Genomic DNA, 22,267 nt, shown 5'->3' with positions numbered 1-22,267 from the left:
GGAATGTGGAGCACTTTCAGAAAATTCATCAGCTTTGCTGAACTTGAACGTGACTTTCACCAAGCACCCTGAACTACAAGCATCATAAATGGTTAATGTTCAGATAATTAGTCACAAGAATAAAATCAATTGAAGTATACAAAATTACTCAGATGCAAAAGTGATGCATTGTTTACTTTTTAATTGCTCCTTTAAAGAAATATGACTTTTCCCCCCCTTTGGAATAGAATCATCATGGTCAGAAAAGAAAACAAGCAGGATTGACTTAATTTTTTAGAGAGTTTGGGTAAAATCATCGCTCCACAAAAACATCTTGTGGTACGCAAATCACTTCCAAGATCTCAGTTGTCTCTACTATAAAAACCAGAACTGGACATTTTCTCAGCCTCAAGGGAACAGACACTTTGGGCAGCAAGATAGAAATAATGCAGTGCCAGGTCCAAATGTAAGGCAAAACTTCCTCCCTTTAAATGAGGAAAGGTTTTTTAGCTCCTGGGAATTATTGGAAAGGGATTATCACAAACACTGATTTAAAGTAAGCTAAAAATATCTTGGTTAGATCTTCTGGGTCCAAAGCAGAGGGGACTGCAGCACAAGGTAAAGCAGCAGTCTGTATACAGAGGATAAGGGTAAAGTGAACAATGGATGGAACTGGGGAGGGACAGAGAGAAAAGGGGAAGCAAGTATCTTTTTAAAAGGTGACAAGACTTTTTAAAATGCTGTTATGGAAATTACCAGGGATTTGTACTTCCTGAGAATATTTTAAATTAAAGCGCTGGCGTATGAAACGTCCAGTGGATCGATCAGGAGAGGCAGATACACAACACTTTATCCTAGGCACACAGTTCATTTTGCATCTGATAACTGTTGGCTGTTGTCAGGGTTGTTTAATAGGTGGAGGTTTTAAAGGAAGAGAAATTTACAGCTGTTTCACAGAGACAGAGAAGAGATCATTTGCTCTACATAGCCTTCAAAAAGAAATATAGAGAGTAGCTGGCATTGGTAAATGCTGAGTTTCCTTGCCAAAGCCTCTAGCCTTATGAGATTCTCTATGCATCTCCTCAGCAGAGCTGAAGAAGGTTTGGCTGGAACAAAATTGCTTCTCACCAGCAACATCTGCTACGAGATCTGGAGATCTCTGTCATAACAAAGCCTGTTTTCAGATTCCTGCCCTCCTGTAGGTGCCGAGTGCCAGATGAAGGGGCTGGAAGAAGATAAATGGGCTCTGCAGGCCCTGCATCCAACCGAGGGGGAATTGCCGTGAGAATGGGGGAACACGACCACGAGCTCCTTTCCAAGGGCCCATCCTACAAAGTCTGCTTTGGCAGAACCAAAGGAGGGTTCACAGCAGATGTTGTGGATAGACCTGTCAACATTATGCTGAGCTCCTTTGGCAGCTGAAGCAGCACAGGGCTGTATGGGTACAAAAATAACTTTAAGAATTTTAAGTTGAAATTTTGCCACTGCATGGGATGGCAATTGCTGGTCTTTTAACTGTTTCCCGAATAGTCTGTGTAGCCTCCACTAGGACCTCTCTGGGGAGGTTCCCACCAGGGCTTCCCTCATCCTGACAGAAAGGAGCTGTATAACTGGAAAATCTAGGCTGGGAATGAACAGAAAGGACGCAGAGCAGAATGGTACTGGGCTACAAAAGGCTGTCAGAAAAAAGCACTGCAGAGGCTGAAGGAGAGTCTGGTGCGCTGTCACATCGGCCACCATGGCTCAGAGAGCTACGGCCCTGAGCCTTCCAGATACAGAGCTTGTCTTTGCCTGTCATGACCATTACGTGCCAGCTCTGCAGCCTGAACTCTCCCACCCCCTCACAACACGAGAGGGAGCATTTAGCTGCCCTGCTGTCTGCAAACAAAAAAAATTAACAAAAGCCCAGGGTATTTATACAGAGTGATCCTACCAGGAATGCTGAGACTGTATCTAGCTTCCCCCTTTGCCTTGAAAGGGCACCTCCTTGAACAGGGGGTGGTTGTCCCAGCTCCTGCAGAAGGCTTGCCTCCTCCCGTGCAGCCTGCCTTGGGAGGGTGCGTGCTACGCTGTCCAGGAAGAGCCTTTCATAACTGGAATGCAGCCCCCTCCATCATTAAAAAAAAAAAGAAGGTAATAAACTGACCCATTTGCATTCCTTCATTTCTAAAGAACGCAATATGGACACATCAGTAACAAGTCTCTCTTTAACACAGCTGAACTATAAGGGCTGACAGGTAATTAGGTTGCTTGATTTCTTGAGACTACAGAAAAAGCCAGAAAGCTGATGGTGGGCACATGGATGGTAACTGCTATGTAACTCTATAAAACAAGATGCTCACCCATCTGTCCAGTCTTGTGTATCCATTCACTTCAACTCTGCTGACAGACACAGAAGGTCAGTCTAACTTCAGCATTCATAAGTGACATTGCCAGAAAAGGTTCTTCCCTCACCCGCTGTTTTTTACTATAGCAATTAAAGATTCATACATGTGCTACAAAACCTCTAAAGCATATGAAAAATACTCATAAAACTAGATTTAAATCACCTCACATTTAGTATATCATCCCAGACACTTCACAACTGCTGGAAAAGGTGTTGACTAATCCTAAATAAATGCATGCAAGGGTAAAAACAGAGACAAACTTCACATGCCACTCACAGCTCTGTATCAGTGCAATGGCCTAATGTAAAACAAAGCCCTCAGCTAGTGCTACCACAAGACTTTAATATGTAGACTAAAGACAAAGCTGAGGACCTGCTCGCCTTCCTTGTGCCTCAAGTTAATAGCAATGGGAGAACAAGGAGAGGAAGGAAAAAAGATGCTGGATCTTGCCATTACTGTGTATCCTCAGATACATTACTCTAACACCTGACATTGTACCTCCCCAGTGCAAATTTTGGGTGAAGCCTTAATAAAGCTCTGACATCCATTGTTAAAACTCACAAATGAAAAATTCTGTGCTTTGGTGCAAGCAGCGACTCAGCTTGTGTGACTTTTTGGAATCACTGCAGCAGCTCGTGAATGATGTATGAAATGAAAAATCCCTGCTCACTGCACACAATTCAGATAGTAAAATCTCCCTAGAGCATTAAAAAAAGCACTTAAACATGTCATTTTATTTTTGTCCTGTGTCCAGAAGACTCCCTCATCTCTCCCCAAGAACACGTAGATACCTCAGCTATTACCAGAGAACGAGAAATCACACTCAGAGCTAAAGTGGATCGGTTCAGTTCACAGTGTTTCCAGGAAAAGATACAGGAACCTGGACCAAACCAGACAGAATTATATTGGAGACATGTGCAGGTCTCTCTCCAAACACACTTTTTTTGGTCATTTTTTAAAGTAATATCTAATCTCATCAGCCTGACTCTTTAACTTGATTGACCTTTGGAGATTGCATTAAGGAAGCAACAACAGCATGCTTAATGCAGTTAGGACCGTAAGAAGAAACATTTGATATAAATATCATGTGTGGGACTAGACATCATTTATGTTGGGACAAATACAGAAACATGCTTTGACTTTAAGCCTTATTCTTTCTTGTCCCTTTACTGGAACTTTTTTCCCAGCCTGCCTTTTGGAGTTGACCTTTTACATCTAGGAGAGTCAAACATCTGCTGCCATAATTTAGACATCTTCTGCCTTGCTGCATGTGCTGCTTTCATCTGTTTTCTAGTGAGAAACTGTTATATTTTCCATATCCTTATCATGGAGGAGCTAATACAATGCGATAGGACTTGTTTCTCATGTTTTTCAGTTTGATTTTTTTGGTGGAGGGAAGGGTGGTAGTGGTGGCAACAGTGATGCAGAGCACAGAGAAATGTTGGATTACTCTCAACAGGAATTTCTTCCTTACCAAAACTTCTGCATGCGATGGGCAGCCTCTGTTCACACACCCCCACATCCAGAATGACAAGAAGATCTCCAGAATTAATCTTGCAGCAAAACTGCTCAGTTTTCAGCACACAAACTGTCACTCTCTCCCAATCACTAAAAAGTGGGGAGTTGTCCAGTTTGCTGTTGTTGCCTTTGAGCACAGGGAGGATGGAAAACTGACAGCAAGACTGCAAATCTACGGAAGAGTGATCCGCCCAGATGCAGCTGTCTTGGTGACTGCATTTAGTTTTAGGAACAGAAAGCAGGGGTCCCATCTAACGACAACTGATGTTGTCTTCTCTTGACAAGTTTTCTTAAATTTGCAATTTAATAATTTTTCCTCCCCAAATATTACTGATGAGGAAGGACATTCGCCTACACTAGCATCACGTATCTGTCATCTTTGGCATTCTGAAATTTCAGGGAAGGCAGAGAAAAAGGTGCAGCTGTTAACCCTTTTGCTTCTCTAGCTTTTTCATATAAAAACTGGAACCATACCTACTTCTGCACCTCGAACGCAGCTGAAGGAAGAAGGGACTACAGTGGCCACCAGAGATATGCCACTGAAGCAGGGGCAGACACAAGAACTCTGCAGTGCATCCTCCGCCCATCAGCAGTAGTGCCTTCAACAAGTAACACTGCAGTGAGGCTGAATTAGCAGTAACTGTTGTGTGTCGGGTTGTTTGGTTTTTTGACTGTCACAAACCAAGAGGCAGACAGCAAATACACTGGTAATACTTGGTCTAGTCGTCCTATCAGGAAGATGCCATCTTTGTATGTTACCACCTAGTCTGGAAAGCAAGGAGCTGCTGGAAGCTACGATAGCGTATTGGCTATGGAACTGTGCTTCTCAATGACTTTTCTCAACCGACAAGTACATTGGGTCTAAGTCAGATTTGGTTCCACAAAAGGTCAGCTAGAGCTTAAGGATTCAAAGTAGTAGTGCTCAGAAGCATACATAAAATAGTTCTTCAAAGTTTGGGAGGTAAGAAGGTTAGTTCTCTAGTGCCTTTCAGGGACAGTGGTTTCCAGGCTTACATTGACAAGAATCACATCTCCCTACTTAGGCAAGATTTTCTGGGAAACTAAACATGCTTGCAATAATTGTCTAAATTTGTTTCCTTCCCATTCCAATTTTTTTGGGGGGGGGGGTGGTGGTGGTGGTGGTGGAATAAGAATACTTGTCCCCATACCAGCTTTTTGAAACTCTGCTAAAAGCAACACTACACTACTTATATAATATTGACAGTATTGCACCAATAAGCCAAACAGGAGGCACGTAGGAGCCAGTGGCAAGAGCTACCTGTTCCAAAAAGCACAGCTTAAAACCAGAAGGATCAGGTTATGAGTAGAAAGAGCTGGACTTCAAAAGAAAGGATTTGTGGTGGTTAAAATGAAGGCATCAGACAAAAAAATTATAGAGTGGTTGTACATCTGCTGAAATAACCTTACACATATTTATACACACACATATATAAAATAGGTAAAAATTACTTTTTCAAGGTCACGAGGAAAACTGTTTATCTGCCAACATAGTAAGACTATGTGATTAATAACAAGATTACTTAGGATAGTTGGTTCCAGCTTTACTTGTTCAGACACAGTACACGCCTATTAACACTGATAATCTGACAAATTATAGTAAATTTTGCAAATATATACTAGCTTTTATTCAGAGTAAACCTCAGGGACCTTTTAGTAGAGGAGGTACATTTGTATAAGGAGGGAAAAGAAGTGGATGAAAGCAATCATCTGCTTACCATAGCAGGAAGAGGTTGTACTTCTTGTGCTTACCTTCAAATTATTCCATGGCCAAATTGTTAAAGAATTTGCAATGGGCACTACCACCTACCCTACACATTTCAGAGGTGCTCTTATAAAATATATTTGTGTATTTTATCTATAACTATCAGATGAGAATCTACTTAAAAGACACAAGGAAGAGGGAGAAGTAGTAAGATGCTATTATAGTTATTACAGGAAAACACTCGGGCTGTCCTGCACCTTGAGACAGACAGTAATCGGGACCCTGACAGGGACACATCAGGGATCGTAATGAAAGGCCTCAGAAGAGCACAGAAGACACCCACCGTTGGATGTGTGCTCCTGAAGTAGTCGTTTCTCTTTGTTTTCCTCACTGACTTTTTTTACTAGCGGTTCACTCCGCATTATGACTGAATTAGGTAAGGAGGTGCTGGGGGAAGCGCTCTTGGCTAACTTCAGAGTACAGCCAGGCTCACTGGAACCAGCACACTCGCTGAAATGTTTGCAGTATTTCCTCTAGGTTTTAAGATTGTTTTAATAAGTGAAATTCTGAGCAGAAAGAATATATTTTAATTTACTTTTTGCTGCTCCCTGTTATCAGTATTCAATGTCATTCTGCATTTTTATTTTTTTTAATACTATATGGAGTATAAAAATGCATGAATTTAATATCTCTATAAAAATGAACACATCCTTCTAGAAGTCTGAAGCTGCTAAGTACACAGGACAGGTTCATTAGCACAATTTTGGAGCACGAAGAGAAAGTGAATTGAGAACCCAAGATTCACAAACATGAACACAAAATCCCAGGGCTTTTTAATAACGATTTGTCCCACCTCCTACCGCTCTCTCCCAGGAAAACTGCAGAGAGCAGAGCCCATGAGCTGCCAATGGGTTGTAGAGAGAAACGTAGAGTTAGACCCTTAAATCATCCACCAACAGTTTGATTTGGGGATGGTGGTATGTAGGATTAGCATACAAATAACCATCCTTTCCATCAGAAAGAAACAGGGCAAGGTTGTTACAGGTGTCAAAACTTTGACTGACATCCTAGACATGGCAGCAAGGTGCGTGGCCAGGAGCAGAGTTGCGGGTTTGAGCTTTTCCTGGACCAGGGAGGGATGTCATGCTGTGGGTAGGGGTAATTCCTGTACAGTACATAGCACACGAAAAACAAGGACAGAGCAATTCAATACAGGTTTGCAGGCAAAGCCATTCCAATTTTAAATATTTGGCTTTACTAAGGCATGTTTCTAAATTAATAGGCCTTATAGCTTTCAATAGGATTATTCAGGGTACATCAAGTCAAGCATGTAGCATACATCTGTAGGATTAGGGTTAATGTTGTTTTAGTATAAAGTGTCCTTAAGTGTATCAGATTACAAATTAAATAAGGAAGCAAAAACCAGTGCAGAACAGCTCCTTATTGAGGCTGCCCTCCCCCTTCTCGACGCTTTGTACAAGGCAGACACATTAGGCTTATAAAGATTTCTCTGGAAAGTTTTGGGGACTTTTTTGTAAACCCAAATCTCAAATCCTAGAAACTTCTGAATTCTGTGTAAAATTGGTTTAACACAAATTAATAAGCAGAAAAATGCAATTTGTTTCTTTATGGAAAGATGAATTCTTAAGTTTTCTACTATCTAAAACAAACAAACATCTTAATTTTTTAACGCAAATTTTGAGAAAGAATAGTAGCTTGGAAGGTAACAGTCCTGACTTCAGAAAAATAAGATTTATGTAGACGCAACCACAGTGACAGAAGATGAGAACTAAGACAATAATTCACAGTGATTGCAATTGTTATTCCCGTCCCTAATCTATAGCCTATAACTCACTTAAGATATGGCTACCTAGAAATCCTTCCGATAAATTTATCTAAAAGACAAAGCCAAGTTCAGTGATTGTTACTGGAACTATTTTTAGAAGTTGATCAGAAATAACATATTCCTCTCTTTCTTAGAGCAGATGTATTTAAAGGGGGACATAATTATTAAATCTGTATTTGCATCAACTTTTCTCTAATACATATTTCTCTTTAAGGCATCTGCAAAGAAATAACATTATAAAATAAAAATAAAATTTATTTTGTCCCATAGTGGAACAATAATACTGTTCAATGCAGGGTTACAATATAATAAATACCATTCGCTAAGCTAGGACCTGAGACTCTGCGTATGCTGATATTTATGGCTTGGAAGCTTGTCTTGAACAAAACCCAGGTTTGATTCACAAGCATTTTGCACATTTTAGTATCAAGAGAGAAAAGTGATAACTCCTGTACATAAAATCCAACGGTTCAAGCTTTGTTCAAAACAAAGGTGTGATATGAGAGCAGAGATACAAGAGCAAGGGGACATTTGCTACCTGGTGTAGTATAGTGTCTTCCTAATTAGTCCAATATCTCACCACTTACAGTATATCCAAATACATAACTTGACTTACTCACTTATGCTCACCTCCCCCAAATGTAGAAAAGATACAATAAAATCCCTGATGTTCTCTGCTCTCACCCCCCCAAAATAATTTTATCTTTGTGCGTTGTGCAATTCTCACTTTCATCCACTATGTGCCAACATAAGACATTATCATTTTTTGCAAACGAAAAGATGAAAAGCTTAAATTCCAGTACTGCAGAATGTCACTTCACTCAAAACCTGCAGGAGAATTTCTCGAGGAAAGTCATTCCAGAGTTGAACATGCTCTTCTCTTTTATAAAAGTAGCGATTTTCTGCTAGTGAAAAGTTCCCTTGTGTTGTGTTTTGTTATAAAATAGATAAACAGGGTTCACTCTAATCCCAAAGGAAAATATTTTGCAGTTAATAACTGAGGCTATTGTGCTCTTTGAAGAAGAGATGCTAAATATTCTCTAGTTGTGGACAGCGGCAGTTGTGATGTGACACTGGGAGAGGGACTGAATTGTGAATACGCTATACTGACACTCCATCATAACCCTTTAGCACTTGCTTAAATTAAGTCTGCAACTAACCTTACCGATTGCCATGCGGCTATCAAGATGCTTAATTGTTACCATACATTTGAAGTCTGTCTTAACTGGTTTTCGAGAAGACAGGACAATGATCATATTGCAAGTACCTGTATAACGCAGGGTGCAGAATTCCACCATGATTTCTACATAAAGACCCACGTAAGTATACCAAGCAGATGTGCGGAGAAGACAGAAGCATCAAGCACTTGCAAGGCATCTTAGCTGTATTTTGATTCATTTTGATACATGGCTTGCTAAAGATCAAATTTGGCTGAACAACTTATCCTGTTTGAGCAATTTATATTTTCACTAGTATGTAGTCAAGATCTGACACCACTTTTGTGAATTTTTGACCCAGGATCTGTTTCAGGGGTTTTGTTTGTTTGTTTTTAATACCTTTCTAAATATTAGAAAGAAGCAGAACCAGCAGTTACTGTAAATTAAAACTTTAGTTATTTCTAGCCCATTACAGACTTTTTTTTTTTTTTTTGCCTGATCAGGTACAGCTACCTTTTCCATCTGTCCTTTTTCAGGAAGATGATTATTTGATAGATTCATACATACATCTACAAAAGCAGCACATTCTAAAGACGACTTAAACAGCTTTTTCTCTTTTAAAATATGAATCTACTGATATGCAGAGCCATTTTAAAAAGTATCAATCACATACAACGAGACTCAAGTGTCAAAAGGCTAACTGACTCAGAATATGCAAGAAGCAGCCTCAGGAAGGTGTAAAGCAACGGTACAGGAATTACGTTACATGTAAAACATGGAAGGCTTTTTGACAATGTAGTCTCATTGCTTCAGGAGTTTGTGTCTGAAAAATTCCAAAAATACAAGAATATTTTGACCAGAAAAAAAAGTAAACTGGTAACTCCTACTTAGATTTATTTAAAAGGTCATCCATCATCGTATTAAGGAATCCACCGGGAAGCTAGCCATCAAAAAAACCTCAAGGCATTTATTAAGGTATACCCAAAATATGGATTCTTAAGGACAGCGATAGTTAAGAACAATTTCATTTAGAAATCATTTCAGTATTGCACACTGTGTATTTTGGTTTCCAAATCCACCGTGAATATATTTAACTTCAGTGAGAAATTACAAGAGAAGGCAATTCCTAAAAGTCAGGAGGGCTGAAGGCATGTAACAATGCTGTCCATTTCAATTACTATATATTATTCAAATGTTCACATCAAGAAGGAATGTTATCTATTAGCTAGAATATTTGAACCATATAGCAAATACAATGTAACAAAATTCAGTAAGAAACTTTTTTTAAAATTACATAGAACAGACCCATTTTTCAGTTTTGGGTAAAATATGCACAACTGTTAAAATTTCAAGCAAATTAAATAATTTTGATTTTTTTTTTTAAAGGAACCGATATGTAGCAGAGATCAGAACTTCTTAAAGACATCTCTGTGCTAGACACTAAGAGCTAAATATTATTCTACTGCATTATACATAGATGCATTGTTTCACATATGCTTCTGGCCAAAAATACAGAAATTTTCCAATTAAACCTTGGATGTCAAATCACATGTCATAATATAGTTGATAATATTTACTCCTGAAGTAAATAATTTTAATATAGGTATTATTTTAAACATTTTCAAAAACACTAGTTACAAAGTCACTTCTGAGGAAAAATTCAGCAAGGAAGAAATCAAGAAAGTTGCAGAAAATAAGAAAGGTTACAGTAAATACTAAGCAGACCTATAGAATTGTTGTACTTTCACCAAGAACGTTATCCCATCCTCCGGCACTGCAGACTTACCTAGGCTGCCCCAAAAATCACTGCTTTTATTAAGCTTTATCAAGCTGCTATGTAATGACAACATCTTTGTAGTAAAATAATTTTCCATCAAAATACACCAACCATACTGTAGTAAGGTAATGGAGAGCTGTAGGACATGCTTTAAGAGGCACTGTACTTTCATCTGAAAAGTCTCCTGAAATTCTTTGAACATTTCCAGGGGATTAATGAGGTATTTTGACAACGCACGAGAAGCGTCTGGTTTTCAAGAAGCCTTGTAAGAGGGAACATTCACATTCTTGGAAATTAAACTGTGTACTTTAAGCCACTAAAAATAACACAATTATTAAAAATTTGGCAGCTCTGAGGAAAAATACCGGCAGATACGGGGAAACACATGGAACTACTGAATTTTTTGTCAAATTTGAACACATACATTTTACAGCATTTCAACATGACTTAAACACCAATTTTAACAGCTTAATTGAATGTTTCTTATTAAAAGCTATCATAGATGAAGTAAAATAAGAACAAGCCAAACTAGCCAGAGTGTAACTAAATCAAAAGCATTATTCTTCGCAAGTTGGTGGATTAATTGTGCGTACATGCATTACTCTCCTTGTAGCATACCCTTAACCGTTCAACAACTGTTAAGGTGTTTGGAGGGTTTTAAAACCTTTGGCAATTAGTGGAGGAGAGAGTATTCCTGCCTTTTTTTTCCAAGACATGCTAAATGATACAATTAATGTAAGTTTAGGAGAACATTCATCTTGCACAGCAAAATTAGAACAAGCGGATCACTATACCTACCATTTCTCTATCTATTTTAAAGTATTTTTAGGGCCTATTCCTGCAACCTAGTACTCCCTTGAATACCTCAATGCATTGCAGCAAGTATATCAGTGTACAAATAAGGGTTTGGTTCTACAAAGCCTTAGTGAAGAAAGCAGAGCTCTCTTAAGCCTCACTTCTGTAAATACCTCAATGCTCCTGAAAACTCAGAGTGCTTACATCTTTAAAGATCTACCCTTATTTAATCAAGCTGCGCAAGAAGCATACTGAGGTGTCATTTTGAAAACACCTTATAACCCACTACCTGTGAAAATATGCATATAGAGTATTTATACATGTATTTGAGAGAGTTGATATCTTAGATGTTTGAAATACTTAATGTGCACTTCCCACGACACGAGAAAGAAATAGGATCTGCTAATCAGTACCAGGTCACAAGACATTTTAAGCCTCTCTAAGTACTCCTACATAGTAGTTTTTTAAATATAGAGTGTGACCAGTTGTACAGGTACTCTTTTCAGTCTGCATCCTTGCAGAAGCTAAGTATTTTACAGAGGCAACATTTTTACAATGCTTATGGTTGAACACTTTACTTTCTGTAGTCATGTCTCATTATTTACAAGATCTCATCCAATATACGTGTTTTAAAACTTGGTTTGTCTCAGGTCTTCAAACTAGAAAGTGAGGAAGAAAAAAAACCCAACACGATCTGCCCCTTTCTTCAGGAATAGTGATCTGCTCATTTTTATAGCTATTCAGTGGTACTTTTAAAGCCTGCAGTACTACATTTACGAGGAAAATCAATACCAAGGTTGGGTGGTAGGGTGGTAGAGTTTTGTGTCACGATCCTCCCCATCGACGATGAGGTTCTAGATGTGTTTAATGGTAAAAATTCCACCCCAATATGTTAGTTAAGTTAATCCTTTTTCTATGATCTGTTTGCCTGGCTAGAGAAATTATGTGAAAAGTAATAAAAGTTTAATTCAATTTCCATGTTAAGAGATGGATTTGAAGAAAAAATAAATCTGAAACCATATCCTTTGTGTTTACTAAGAGATATGCACTCCAACATTTAGTGTCATGGAGCTGAAGTTAAAACCAGAAACGGTGAAGATAATTTAGCTGCATGAATGCCTGCTCTTCAGTAAAATGCTGCCAAAATTAAATAGGAATGAAACAGCACTTTGTAGTCATTGGTCGCTCAGCAGGGTTTGCGTAGTTAAAAACCTAAGTGAAAAGGGTGATTGACCTACATTGCTACTAGCTTAGCACAGCTGTACTTTCATATTTTCGCTGCATCCGAGGAAGCTCATTATTTAATACAACTGTGTTACATGTAATTGTCGGTCTTTCATTTCACACTTTTAGGGGCCAGATATTAATCTCAAATGTGCGGCAGGCATTACTTTGCATCTGGAAATATCCACGGCTGCCCATTTGCACGCAAGGCTAAGAGACAGAATTGCACACAGTTGCACCTGAAATTAGGAGGCTGCCCAGGGGTAGGAGGACCTCACAAATATGCAGAAATCAGATGAGCAGATGGAACAGAAAGCAAATCCCTTGGCACCCCAAAGGCAAACGCTCCGCTGTTTCCCTATTGTTTTGAGCAGAAGCAGCCCAGAACGCACAACCAAAGCACATTTCACACAACTTATACCTGCGGTTTAAATAAGTAGTAACATTCCAGTTAACAACGAGCTTGACATGTTAACAGCCCAAGGGCTGTTAACATAACGACTGGTCATTAATGGCAGTAATGACAGATTTCAAAGGGAATATTGTGCTTGTAAATGGACATGCTGCCAGTCAGAAGAGAGGAGAGAGCAAGACAGGCTGATACATTAAGATGTCACTGTACAGCTCTGGAGGGAAAAAGAAAAGGAAAAAAAACTTCTTGCATATTTCACTTACTGTAAATGGACTTGAAATATTGGCGTAAACCTAAGTTCCTTAAATTAAGTCTTCACTTTCTAACCCAAGAGTGTATAAGCAGGAGACAGAAGCCTGCAGGGGAATTATACTCTGCATATCATTTTCACGGACTATGTTATTTCTAACATTGAGTCCTTTCTTTACTCAAGTCATTTCTCATCCTCGTTAACAAAACAGAGTTCATTCTTGCCGTGGCCACCTTAATACCCTTGGTGTCATACACCACCCCTGAAACTGCTGGAGTGACTTACATGAATCAGATTCCAGGGTAAAACCTCTCACATCCAAAACATCTTCCAAGCTCATTGCCTCATTAAACATTTATTCCATCCCCTAAACCCACCCCAACCCGGAGAAAAAGGTTTTAATATAGTAAAACTAATTTTACCAAAGAAGACAGCTAAAGCAAAGCAAGTTTTGAAGTTCTGAAGATACAGAGTATTTATAAAAAGCTCAAAGTGTGTACCTCAGGGCTCAAATGGAGAAGAAGAGTGTGCATCAGGGCTGAGGGAGGGTTTTGTTTTTTGGCAGGCATCTCTAAATGAGAGTTACTAGAAGCATCTTTGCAAATAGCCAAAGATGCAATCACATAGTTTGCAAATTTAACCACGAATGTTAAAGCACCCAAACTGGCTACATTATTGCTTATAGCATCTGTAGAATGGTTGTCTTATTGAAAGACATAATGAACACGGAGAGACAAGTTAATAAGCAATTTTACTCTTTATAGTATCGTTCAAGCCACATATCCTCTAGAGGGCACCACATAAATTAATAGGAAGTTACAACAGTTTTATATGTAGCAAAGTCTCCCTTTATGGTTAAAAAGCAAAAAAAATTAAGAGAATACTTTGAAACCATAATCGAACCCTAATCTGATCATTAGTACAAAGTAATTTGTTCTTTAAATTCATATCAAGAGGGTTGCTAAATATGAAAGCTTATTTGACTACAAAGCTAAGGAACGTTTAACTAGTTTCGACATTAGCATTAAAAAGATCGCTTTTATAGGTTCACTGCATAACTAAGTAGATGAGATGCAATGAGGTAAATGACTATCTGCAATTACCTTAAGTGCATCAGTTTGAAGTTTAGTGTAAATACCAAGTTTAAATCTATGCACTCACAAGTATCACTAAAAAAAGGCTCATGACAAGATAGCTTCATTAAGACTTGGTAAACCCAGAGACAAAAATCAGAAACATCTTAAAACTGATTATAGGATTTCTCATGTATGCTGGTTTCACTGGTACAAAAGTGAATGTTGTGTATGAACAAATAACTGAAACACCAGTTTTGAATGTGGTCATGACAGATAAAAAAAATACAGTCTCCTTCCTCTGAATAGCTTAGTATGAATTTTAACAATCTGTTACCAAAATATTTACTCTTGTTAGACCTTCAAAGACCAGAGAGGAACAGTGTGTGTGTATGCATCTGTGCTGGGGAAATGCTTTGCTCGCATCTCTAGTACTAGATCAGTTTTGGTTTTGATTTTAAACATTTGATTTTAAAACATTGGACCTGCTGCACTAGCATTTGGGAGATTCAGTAAGTTCAAAGTCTCCAGTAAACTTGGAACTGGGATCAAACAGCCACAGCAGAGTTTTCTCACTCCTGCAGGCACTTGTTGTAGGAAGATTCTTAAAATGAGTTTTAAGAATTAGGAATTTACCTTCCCCCCCAGAAGCTGTTCCGAACTCTCTCTATAGACACCTGCTTTAAGATCACAAGTGACCGAGGTTCATGTGCAACAACTGCCTTTTATTCAAACAGTTCCTTGCCCGTTTTTAAAAGTAAGGTTTTGTTACCTACTTCTTTGGCAGCTTTAACACAATGGCTTTAAGATGCAGACGCTATGCTAAATTCCCAGCACTCTGTCTCATGTTCACTTTAGAGTTTTAATGGGTAGCAGAGCACTTATACCACTAAGCAGTCCAAGCCCACGTCTGAAGAACCTGATCTGCCTTGCAGCCCCAGCTCAACAAACGCACAACGTATTTGTGAAGGTTTTTCCTCCACTCTAGGAAAGTAAAGTGGTAAGCCAGAGTACCAATAATTGTTAACACTTTGGTCTTGACTCCTATTCCAACCTACCCATGCTGTGTAACTTGGGAACTGATTGATGTGTGGGAACCTCCTATTTGGTACCTGTGCTTAAACTGAACTTGTAAGTTAACACATTCAAAGAGAATTTTAATTTTTCCCCAATGTATTACTGACTTGAATGTCCCTTTAAAAGGAGTAGGCTTCACTACAGGGGCAGGGGAAATATTCCCAGAAGTTCATGTTAGCCTAGAGCAGCTAGTCTCATTAGGCCTCCTCCACAGGGAACGTAGGAGAGGTGCTCCTATAGGAAATAGGTGCTCTGAATCACCCCAGAGGAGCCTTTTCTCTCTATTTACTATTGAGAGCCTAGGGAAGCTAAACTTCCCGATTAAACCTGGCTCCTGCAAAGTAGCCCTATTTATTCACATACAATCTGCAGATAAAGTAGCCTAGTGCTGCTCATCAGTACTTTGCTACGAGTTATACCTCAAATACTTTTGAGAATGTAGGTCCACAAGCAAACAAGAAGAAAATCAGGTGATGATTTGCTGTCTCATGAGACCTGGCAACAGGTTACCGAGCATACCACCTAGGTCTCAGAGTTAAATCAGAACCAGAGTAGATTTGGGTCTACTAGCGACATGGTTATTTAGCACGGGGAATACAGTTGGTCACCTTGGTCCAGCTTCTAACAGCTAAATGCAATATTCTTAGAAGCTTCCTGTACCATAAATTAAATCCCTTGGCAAACGAAGAGGACGAGAGTAGGTAAGCGAAGACGAGTGAAGTACTCCTCACTTACAGAGTTCAAACCCTGCACTGGAGACAGTGAAAAACCACACACGCGGTTTCAGGCCGCTACGCCTGGCCACCACTGTGCTGCTAGGAGGAGGAGACCACCAGCTCCCCAGGAGCGTGGTGCTGTGGGAAGCGTGGGAGGGGGTGTTTACCCTCTTCCTCCTCTGAGCACAGGACCCCTAGTATTAGAATCAGAAAACTGGCAACCACCTGCATGACCTGGTTACGTGTGCTTTTTGACTCAGATTTTAGTTTTATCTCTGTATTTCAGTGTTTATTTTCTCAACCTCCATATATACTCAGCCTTGCAGCCCTCAAGTACCGCTTATGCAATAGCAGCTACATAGGAAGGACTGAACAGATTTACCAAGTTTGTCAGTGAATGTAAGAAAGACATGGCCTACCTCAGATAGTCTCTGCGACAAAGGATAAGGTTGGCTTTGGTGTACAAGGTAGAGCCCACCTCGCCCAGGCGACAGTCACAGCAGGCACATTTCAAGCAGTCTTCATGCCAATATTTGTCCAGAGCTTTTAGAAGATACCGGTCTTTAATCTTACGGTTGCAGCCAGCACAACCTTTCGGCTTGGTGTCTGGCTGGACTGAGAGCATTTGTATACCTGAAATACGACAAGACAAGAAAAGAGTGAAAAACAGATACTCTCTCGAGTGCAAGTCTCACCCTTTTCTTCTTCCACCTCCACGCTCCCCCCCCCGCCCAGTTCATTAAAAAGGAAATGGTGTAGACTGTAGGATGAGATAACCTAGATAGTCCACAGCAAGCTGAAAACAATGTTAGGATAAATTTGAGAGCAGAAACTTCCACTGCTCTAAGTTCCACAGCTTCTCTTTAACACCTCATTTACCTGGTCTCTTTGCTGAAAAGAAATAGGATTAAAAAATTAAAACAGTTCAGTTGAAAAGTCATCCACTTTCACCCAAAGTATCCAATTATTTGGCAACCCAAAATTTCAATAAACAGCATATCTGTGATGGCAAACATAAGTCCAAATATTTAGATTTAGCTATTTGCACTATCTTTATAAAATACAAAAGCACTCCAGATTTTAAAGAAGAAGAGATCAGAGCTATTAGAGGCACAAGGCTGTAGTTTCAGGGAGGTTTGATATAGACATCTTGGTGCTGGAGGGGGAGAGTTTTGTTTTTTTTTTAAGATTTCAGTTCTCGTTAGACATATGAATGAAGAAATCAGATTTCCAGAGACTTCAGTACCAGCATCTCTAGTTACAATCTGCTGTGTAAGGACCTTCTGAAAAATCTGATTTTAAATAATCTTCACAAGGTCAGAGAGTTGCTACTTTATCAAGGCGAAAAAAAAACCCAAACCAAAAAAACCCCAACTCTGCCCCACTTTCCAACCCTTATTTTAGCCAACAGCTAGTTCGGGACAAGGAGTACAGTAGTGTCCATTAAGTATATATGCCTTTTCATGCAATAGCAGAGAGAGCATTTAAATAACAATTCAAATGCCTGAACCACTGTTTAAGGGAGGGAACTGGTAAAAGTGGAACACAGTTGAGCGATGGTACACAGAGCACTGCAGCCAGCTTCCAGAGATCCATACAAAAAAATCAATTGCCCTCAGTTTTACAGTAAACGGAGAGAGAAGGTCACCGCCCCAAAGTGCCTACAGATTGGTCTCTCTTGGTTAATTGCATGAACTGCCGTCCCATTACACTCAGACCAATTCTTTGAAAGTCGTTTCTTAGAATAAGCAAAATCATAGCCCTGTGGATGCTTTGCTGGATGTCAAACAGGCACCAGAGAGAAAGAGAGAACCGACAGGCAGTTCGATTATTAGATTATATCACTGTTTTAAAGCCAGAGATGTAACTTAAAAGAAAATGCTACTCAGTAAAGTGCATCTGAATATTACAACGAGAATTTGTCAAGACTGGGGAACAAATGCTGTTGCCAACAACCAGATCTTACCCCCAAATTCAGGGTATGGCACCCTGTTATTATGCAGAGACTGTGAAAGGTCAAACGGTTTTGTAACAAAGAAAAGCAAATTCAAGTGCTCCTCATCAAGAATGCTCTACTACCTACTGTTAAGAAAGCTTTACAGTCCCAGCTTCTATCAGCAGATCTTGGTTGGTGCTGTAACACACCACTACAGACAGGCAGGCTTAGGGAACTATGACATGAATAAGTTGGGGTTTGGGGGTTGGTCTGCCTTTTTTTTTTTAAAAAAAAAGCTGTCATAAGGAAAACAGGAAAATGAGTGTAATCTTTGAAGCAATGGTACAGTGTGCCTTTACAGATATTAGTGCTACAAAGACAAGAGGCTAAATGCCTCGCCGGCTCAGGCGTCCCAGGAATCTCCATGCGTATGTGCACATGGAATACATTGAATTTATGTGGACCGCAGTGACCGTAGAGCCAGTTAAGTGACTTTCCAGGGTTACCAAGCTGAACTCTCAAGTTTCACCTGCGAAGCTGATCACTGAATTAGAAATAGTAATTCTCATTGTGACATATGAGCACAGCAGCCTTGCTCCCCTCTTTGCAATACACTCTATTATGCATTTTGGAGCAATATATTTATCTGTTAAGTTAGTCGTTCAGTTATATGCAGACAGTTCTCCTAATGGGCATCCTGAAGTACCGCGGCAGTACTGCCGCATAACATCTAAAGCTCATAACAAAAGTGTAAGGTCTGTATTTTTCTATCAATAAGTATAAAAATATGGCATTGCTGCCTTCCCATCACTCCCCAATCAATGCTACTCTCGTAGCTCCTACATCACTTAAACTCGTAAGATCTGTTTCTTGTTCGCAAGGGAGAGGATGGGATCCAGCGACCTGCACAGAGCTCCACAGTACGTCTCTGGCAGATCCGGGAACGAACACGCACATCTTATCTTGAGCAAGCACCATGAGACAAAGGCTGAGTCTTGACGGTATTCTCAGTTGCCAACCAACTCCCCTGAGTCCAGGGTACACACACGAAGCAGCAGGATAACATGGCTACAAATAAATGACTAAAAGCAGTGAAAATATCAGAGATTTTTGGTAAAGAACCTATACCAGACTGTAAAGGGAAGTCGTGATGGAACTCTAATACATTCACTTGGTCAAAAAGCCTTAATCTGTAAAGTTGCATATCACAGTAGAATATAAATATCTGCTAAGTGCCAACAACAGGCTTATCCCCAGCCCCTCTCTTCAGTCAGAATTTGTATCAACTTCTTGGAACTCGGTAAAAAAAGTTCAGAAACATGAAGGGCTGTTCTAGGACTTTAATCTTTAGCTCAAGGGAAACCAGGATAAACTAAAAGCTAACACAGTTAAAGGCTTTAAAGAAAAAAATCTTAATGTAAAAATTCTGTCGTCTGATAAGGAAACGGGTTAGAGAGCACAGGCTGACAGTCTCTGATCCGGGCTGATCTACTGTCCTGTGCCGTCTGAAGGGAACAAGGCGCCACAGAAACATGGCTAAACCAGTGAATATCTGAGCAAATTGCAATAATCAAGCATGATAATTCCTGAGGTATATGCTGCAAACACGAGATTATTGTATTACACTTAAAACCGCAGCTCGGACAGTCTTGCATGTACCGCTGGCACAGTTTTTGAGACATTTGCTATATGAGAAAAGTAGACAGAGCACTGTCATTCATGTCAGTTAGCCCAAACCCTCCCTTCAGAGACAAGTGAAAAGGGGCAGACACCCCATGGAAGTAGTGTTAGCAACCCTGCACGTCTGTTTTCCTGAGGCTGAGAGAAAAGGTGGTGCTGACATCCCACTGGCAGCATCTTCAGATTAGGGATTCAATCTGCAGCAGCTTTTGGAAGGAAGGAATGCTTTTCTCCTCTGATAGATCTGATCTTTTTGCACTTCACTTGCAATGAAGCTGCTTCTATTTTAATGAAAGTTAAAAAAAATTCCCAAACTACTGCTTCATTCCCCCAAAAAATTCCTCTTTTTTAGAAGTGTAGAAAGATTCTAAACAAAACAAAGCGTAAAACAGCACACCAAGAAGTGTTTTACATATCTCCAAATTCTTTGCACATGCCCTTTTCTTCACATGCCCTGGATTAAATCACTTACTTTTGAAAACACAACATTTTATTACTTTTTTCTGTATTGTATGAGTCACCTTAATGCAGATCACCTCACAGACCGTCTCTCTTCTCTTTACCGTTCCCATAAGATACCCAATGCAGTTACACTTCTCAGATACGTGCTCGTGTATTTTTAGCTCTCCCTTAATTTGGCAATAAGAATACCTGCAGCTTACTGTCAGCCAGCTTTTCACAGGCTGTAGTTTATGTACCCATTTATTTCTTAGGACACAGGAAGGACCATTTCAGAGGTGGACAGCACCCACAAAACCATCCAAACTACTCGCTGCTGAAATAGCAGGTAATGGCACACAACACTGCTGCCTGGCCGCCCTCCTCTCCTCTTCCCCCAGGAAAGCAGAGCTTATGGAGCACTTCCAAAAAAACATATAGCTCCGTAACTGCTACACTCAGGCTGTAAAAAAGAAAGAAAAAAAAATAAAATTAAACCCAGCTTTCCCTTCAGTTCTGCAGAGTCCTACCCATGCTCTGCATCACAGAGCAGATCTGTTCTCAGAACTGAGAAATTTCAGTGCCTAGTCTGTCACTGTCAAACAAACCATTTTTATTTCACCCCAATATGCTTTCAAGGGCTTCCTCCATCCTTCCCTCCATTCCCTCCCTCCCTTCACCCCCAATCCCCAAGATACTGCACATAAACGGCAGAGCTGTGTCAGGAATAAGACTTCTTCATCACCATCCACAACCTTCAGGATTTTTGAAGGGAGAACTTAATAACCTCATTTGCTGGTTTTTGGATTTCCCTCGGTCTCCCCAAATAAGTTTGATGCAACTGACTCCCATCCCTGGTTATTGTTATTATCATGTGATGAAACACTGTCAACTGATTTGTAACTATGATTTCAAGATAAAGAAGAAAGATTGCTGGAAAAAGCTAAATTAGGCTCCTGGAGGAAGGCAGAGAAATAAAAATCCATTTAACTCCAATCATCCCCCTTCTCAGAAATCAAAGGGAATGAAGATTTGACATGATGAACTGTATTTTGTTAGTGATGTAGTAGCATCTGTAAGCAGGATTGGTCCCTGATGGTGCTGAGCGCGGCACAAGACCCACAGAACTCCTTTTCCGGTTTGTGGTTGAGGAAGAGTTGGATATTATTATGCACTGGATCACTTAAAAAAACTTTTAAAGACCACTCTACCCCACACTTCTTTGCAGAGGCATGCACACCGTTCTACCAAGGACAGTAGCACGTACAGCAAGAAAGGGAAAACTTGCCTCTACTTCAAAAAAAAAAAAAATCAGTTTGGAGAAAATTATGTATCAGTGCACTGGTCTTTAAGAGATACCAAACTGACAGACAATATGCAGTCAACAAGAGATCTAGTAGAAGATAAAAAGAATACTTTTCCGATGCTTTCCCACTTTGTAGCTCCATCCTAAAAGCAGTCAGAGCTCCAATAACTCAGGACAATACACACATAGACTTAAAAAAAAAAAGTTACGTTTTCAGAAGCTAAGAAACATTTGAGAACTCACATGTAGCACATCAGGAGTCGTAACTAGTTTTAGATTGGCATGTAAATTGTTCTGTGGAAAATTCTTATTGCCTCCGAGACCCTGCTATTCTGAGTTATTTGACAGTTTAAGGGAAATCATAATTAAAAAAAGAGACATAAATAATAGCCTGTGCAGTGTGGTGCACAGAAAAAAGTAGAGCCATTTCATTTAAACTCTGGTGAGCTTTTAATTGCCTGGATTGCATTGTGAACCAGCCTAACGGTTGATTGCCTCCATTATGCTCTCTTGTTCTGTGCCATTCATCCGCACAGTCTCAGCTTCTGTAGTTAACACAACAAAGTAACCGCAACTCCATAACACTCAGGGGTTTTTAAAAAAATAAAAGTAAGGATTTTAGTACTCTGAATATAGTCTCTTCTGTATACTTTTTAGTTAATTTTCCATGGTACATAAGTAAACTTCACCTCCTGCCCCTTCTTCTACAGAGGAATCTGATTTTTTTTCCTTTATAATTTTTTTTTTTTTTAATAAAGGAGGTGGGTTGGGAAGTGGGGAAAAAAAAAGAAAAGAGAAGAGGTTAGGTAAAAACTAAAAATGGGAATGCAGTCCCACAGCTGGGAGCAGTGATACAGATTAAAAGAATTTGGCCAACATGGCTAGTCGATTGCCAAGAGACACCAAACAAAAGATTTCTCTTCTTCTTTCCCCTTCTCTTTTTGAAAGCTAGATTGGGCCTAAAAGCTTGTTT

The 22,267-nt window shown here is 39.7% G+C and overlaps 1 protein-coding gene across 1 annotated transcript in view; it reads right to left on the bottom strand.

The window, feature by feature from the left end:
- Window positions 1-16,566, bottom strand: part of LMO3 (LIM domain only 3 (rhombotin-like 2)) — a 49,609-nt gene extending 33,043 nt beyond the window's left edge. Inside the window, exon 1 of the mRNA XM_009702898.1 lies at window positions 16,354-16,566. Coding sequence (XP_009701200.1) covers window positions 16,354-16,559 — 206 coding nt within the window. The 5' untranslated portion in view covers window positions 16,560-16,566. The remainder of the gene's footprint in view (window positions 1-16,353) is intronic.
- Window positions 16,567-22,267: the final 5,701 nt, after the last annotated feature.

Source organism: Cariama cristata, unplaced genomic scaffold, assembly GCF_000690535.1.
Source record: "Cariama cristata isolate BGI_N322 unplaced genomic scaffold, ASM69053v1 scaffold23610, whole genome shotgun sequence".
NCBI classification, from domain to species: Eukaryota; Metazoa; Chordata; class Aves; order Cariamiformes; family Cariamidae; genus Cariama; species Cariama cristata.
The sequence above is the reverse complement of the archived record's forward strand: the minus strand, read 5'-3'. Positions and strand labels throughout refer to the sequence as shown.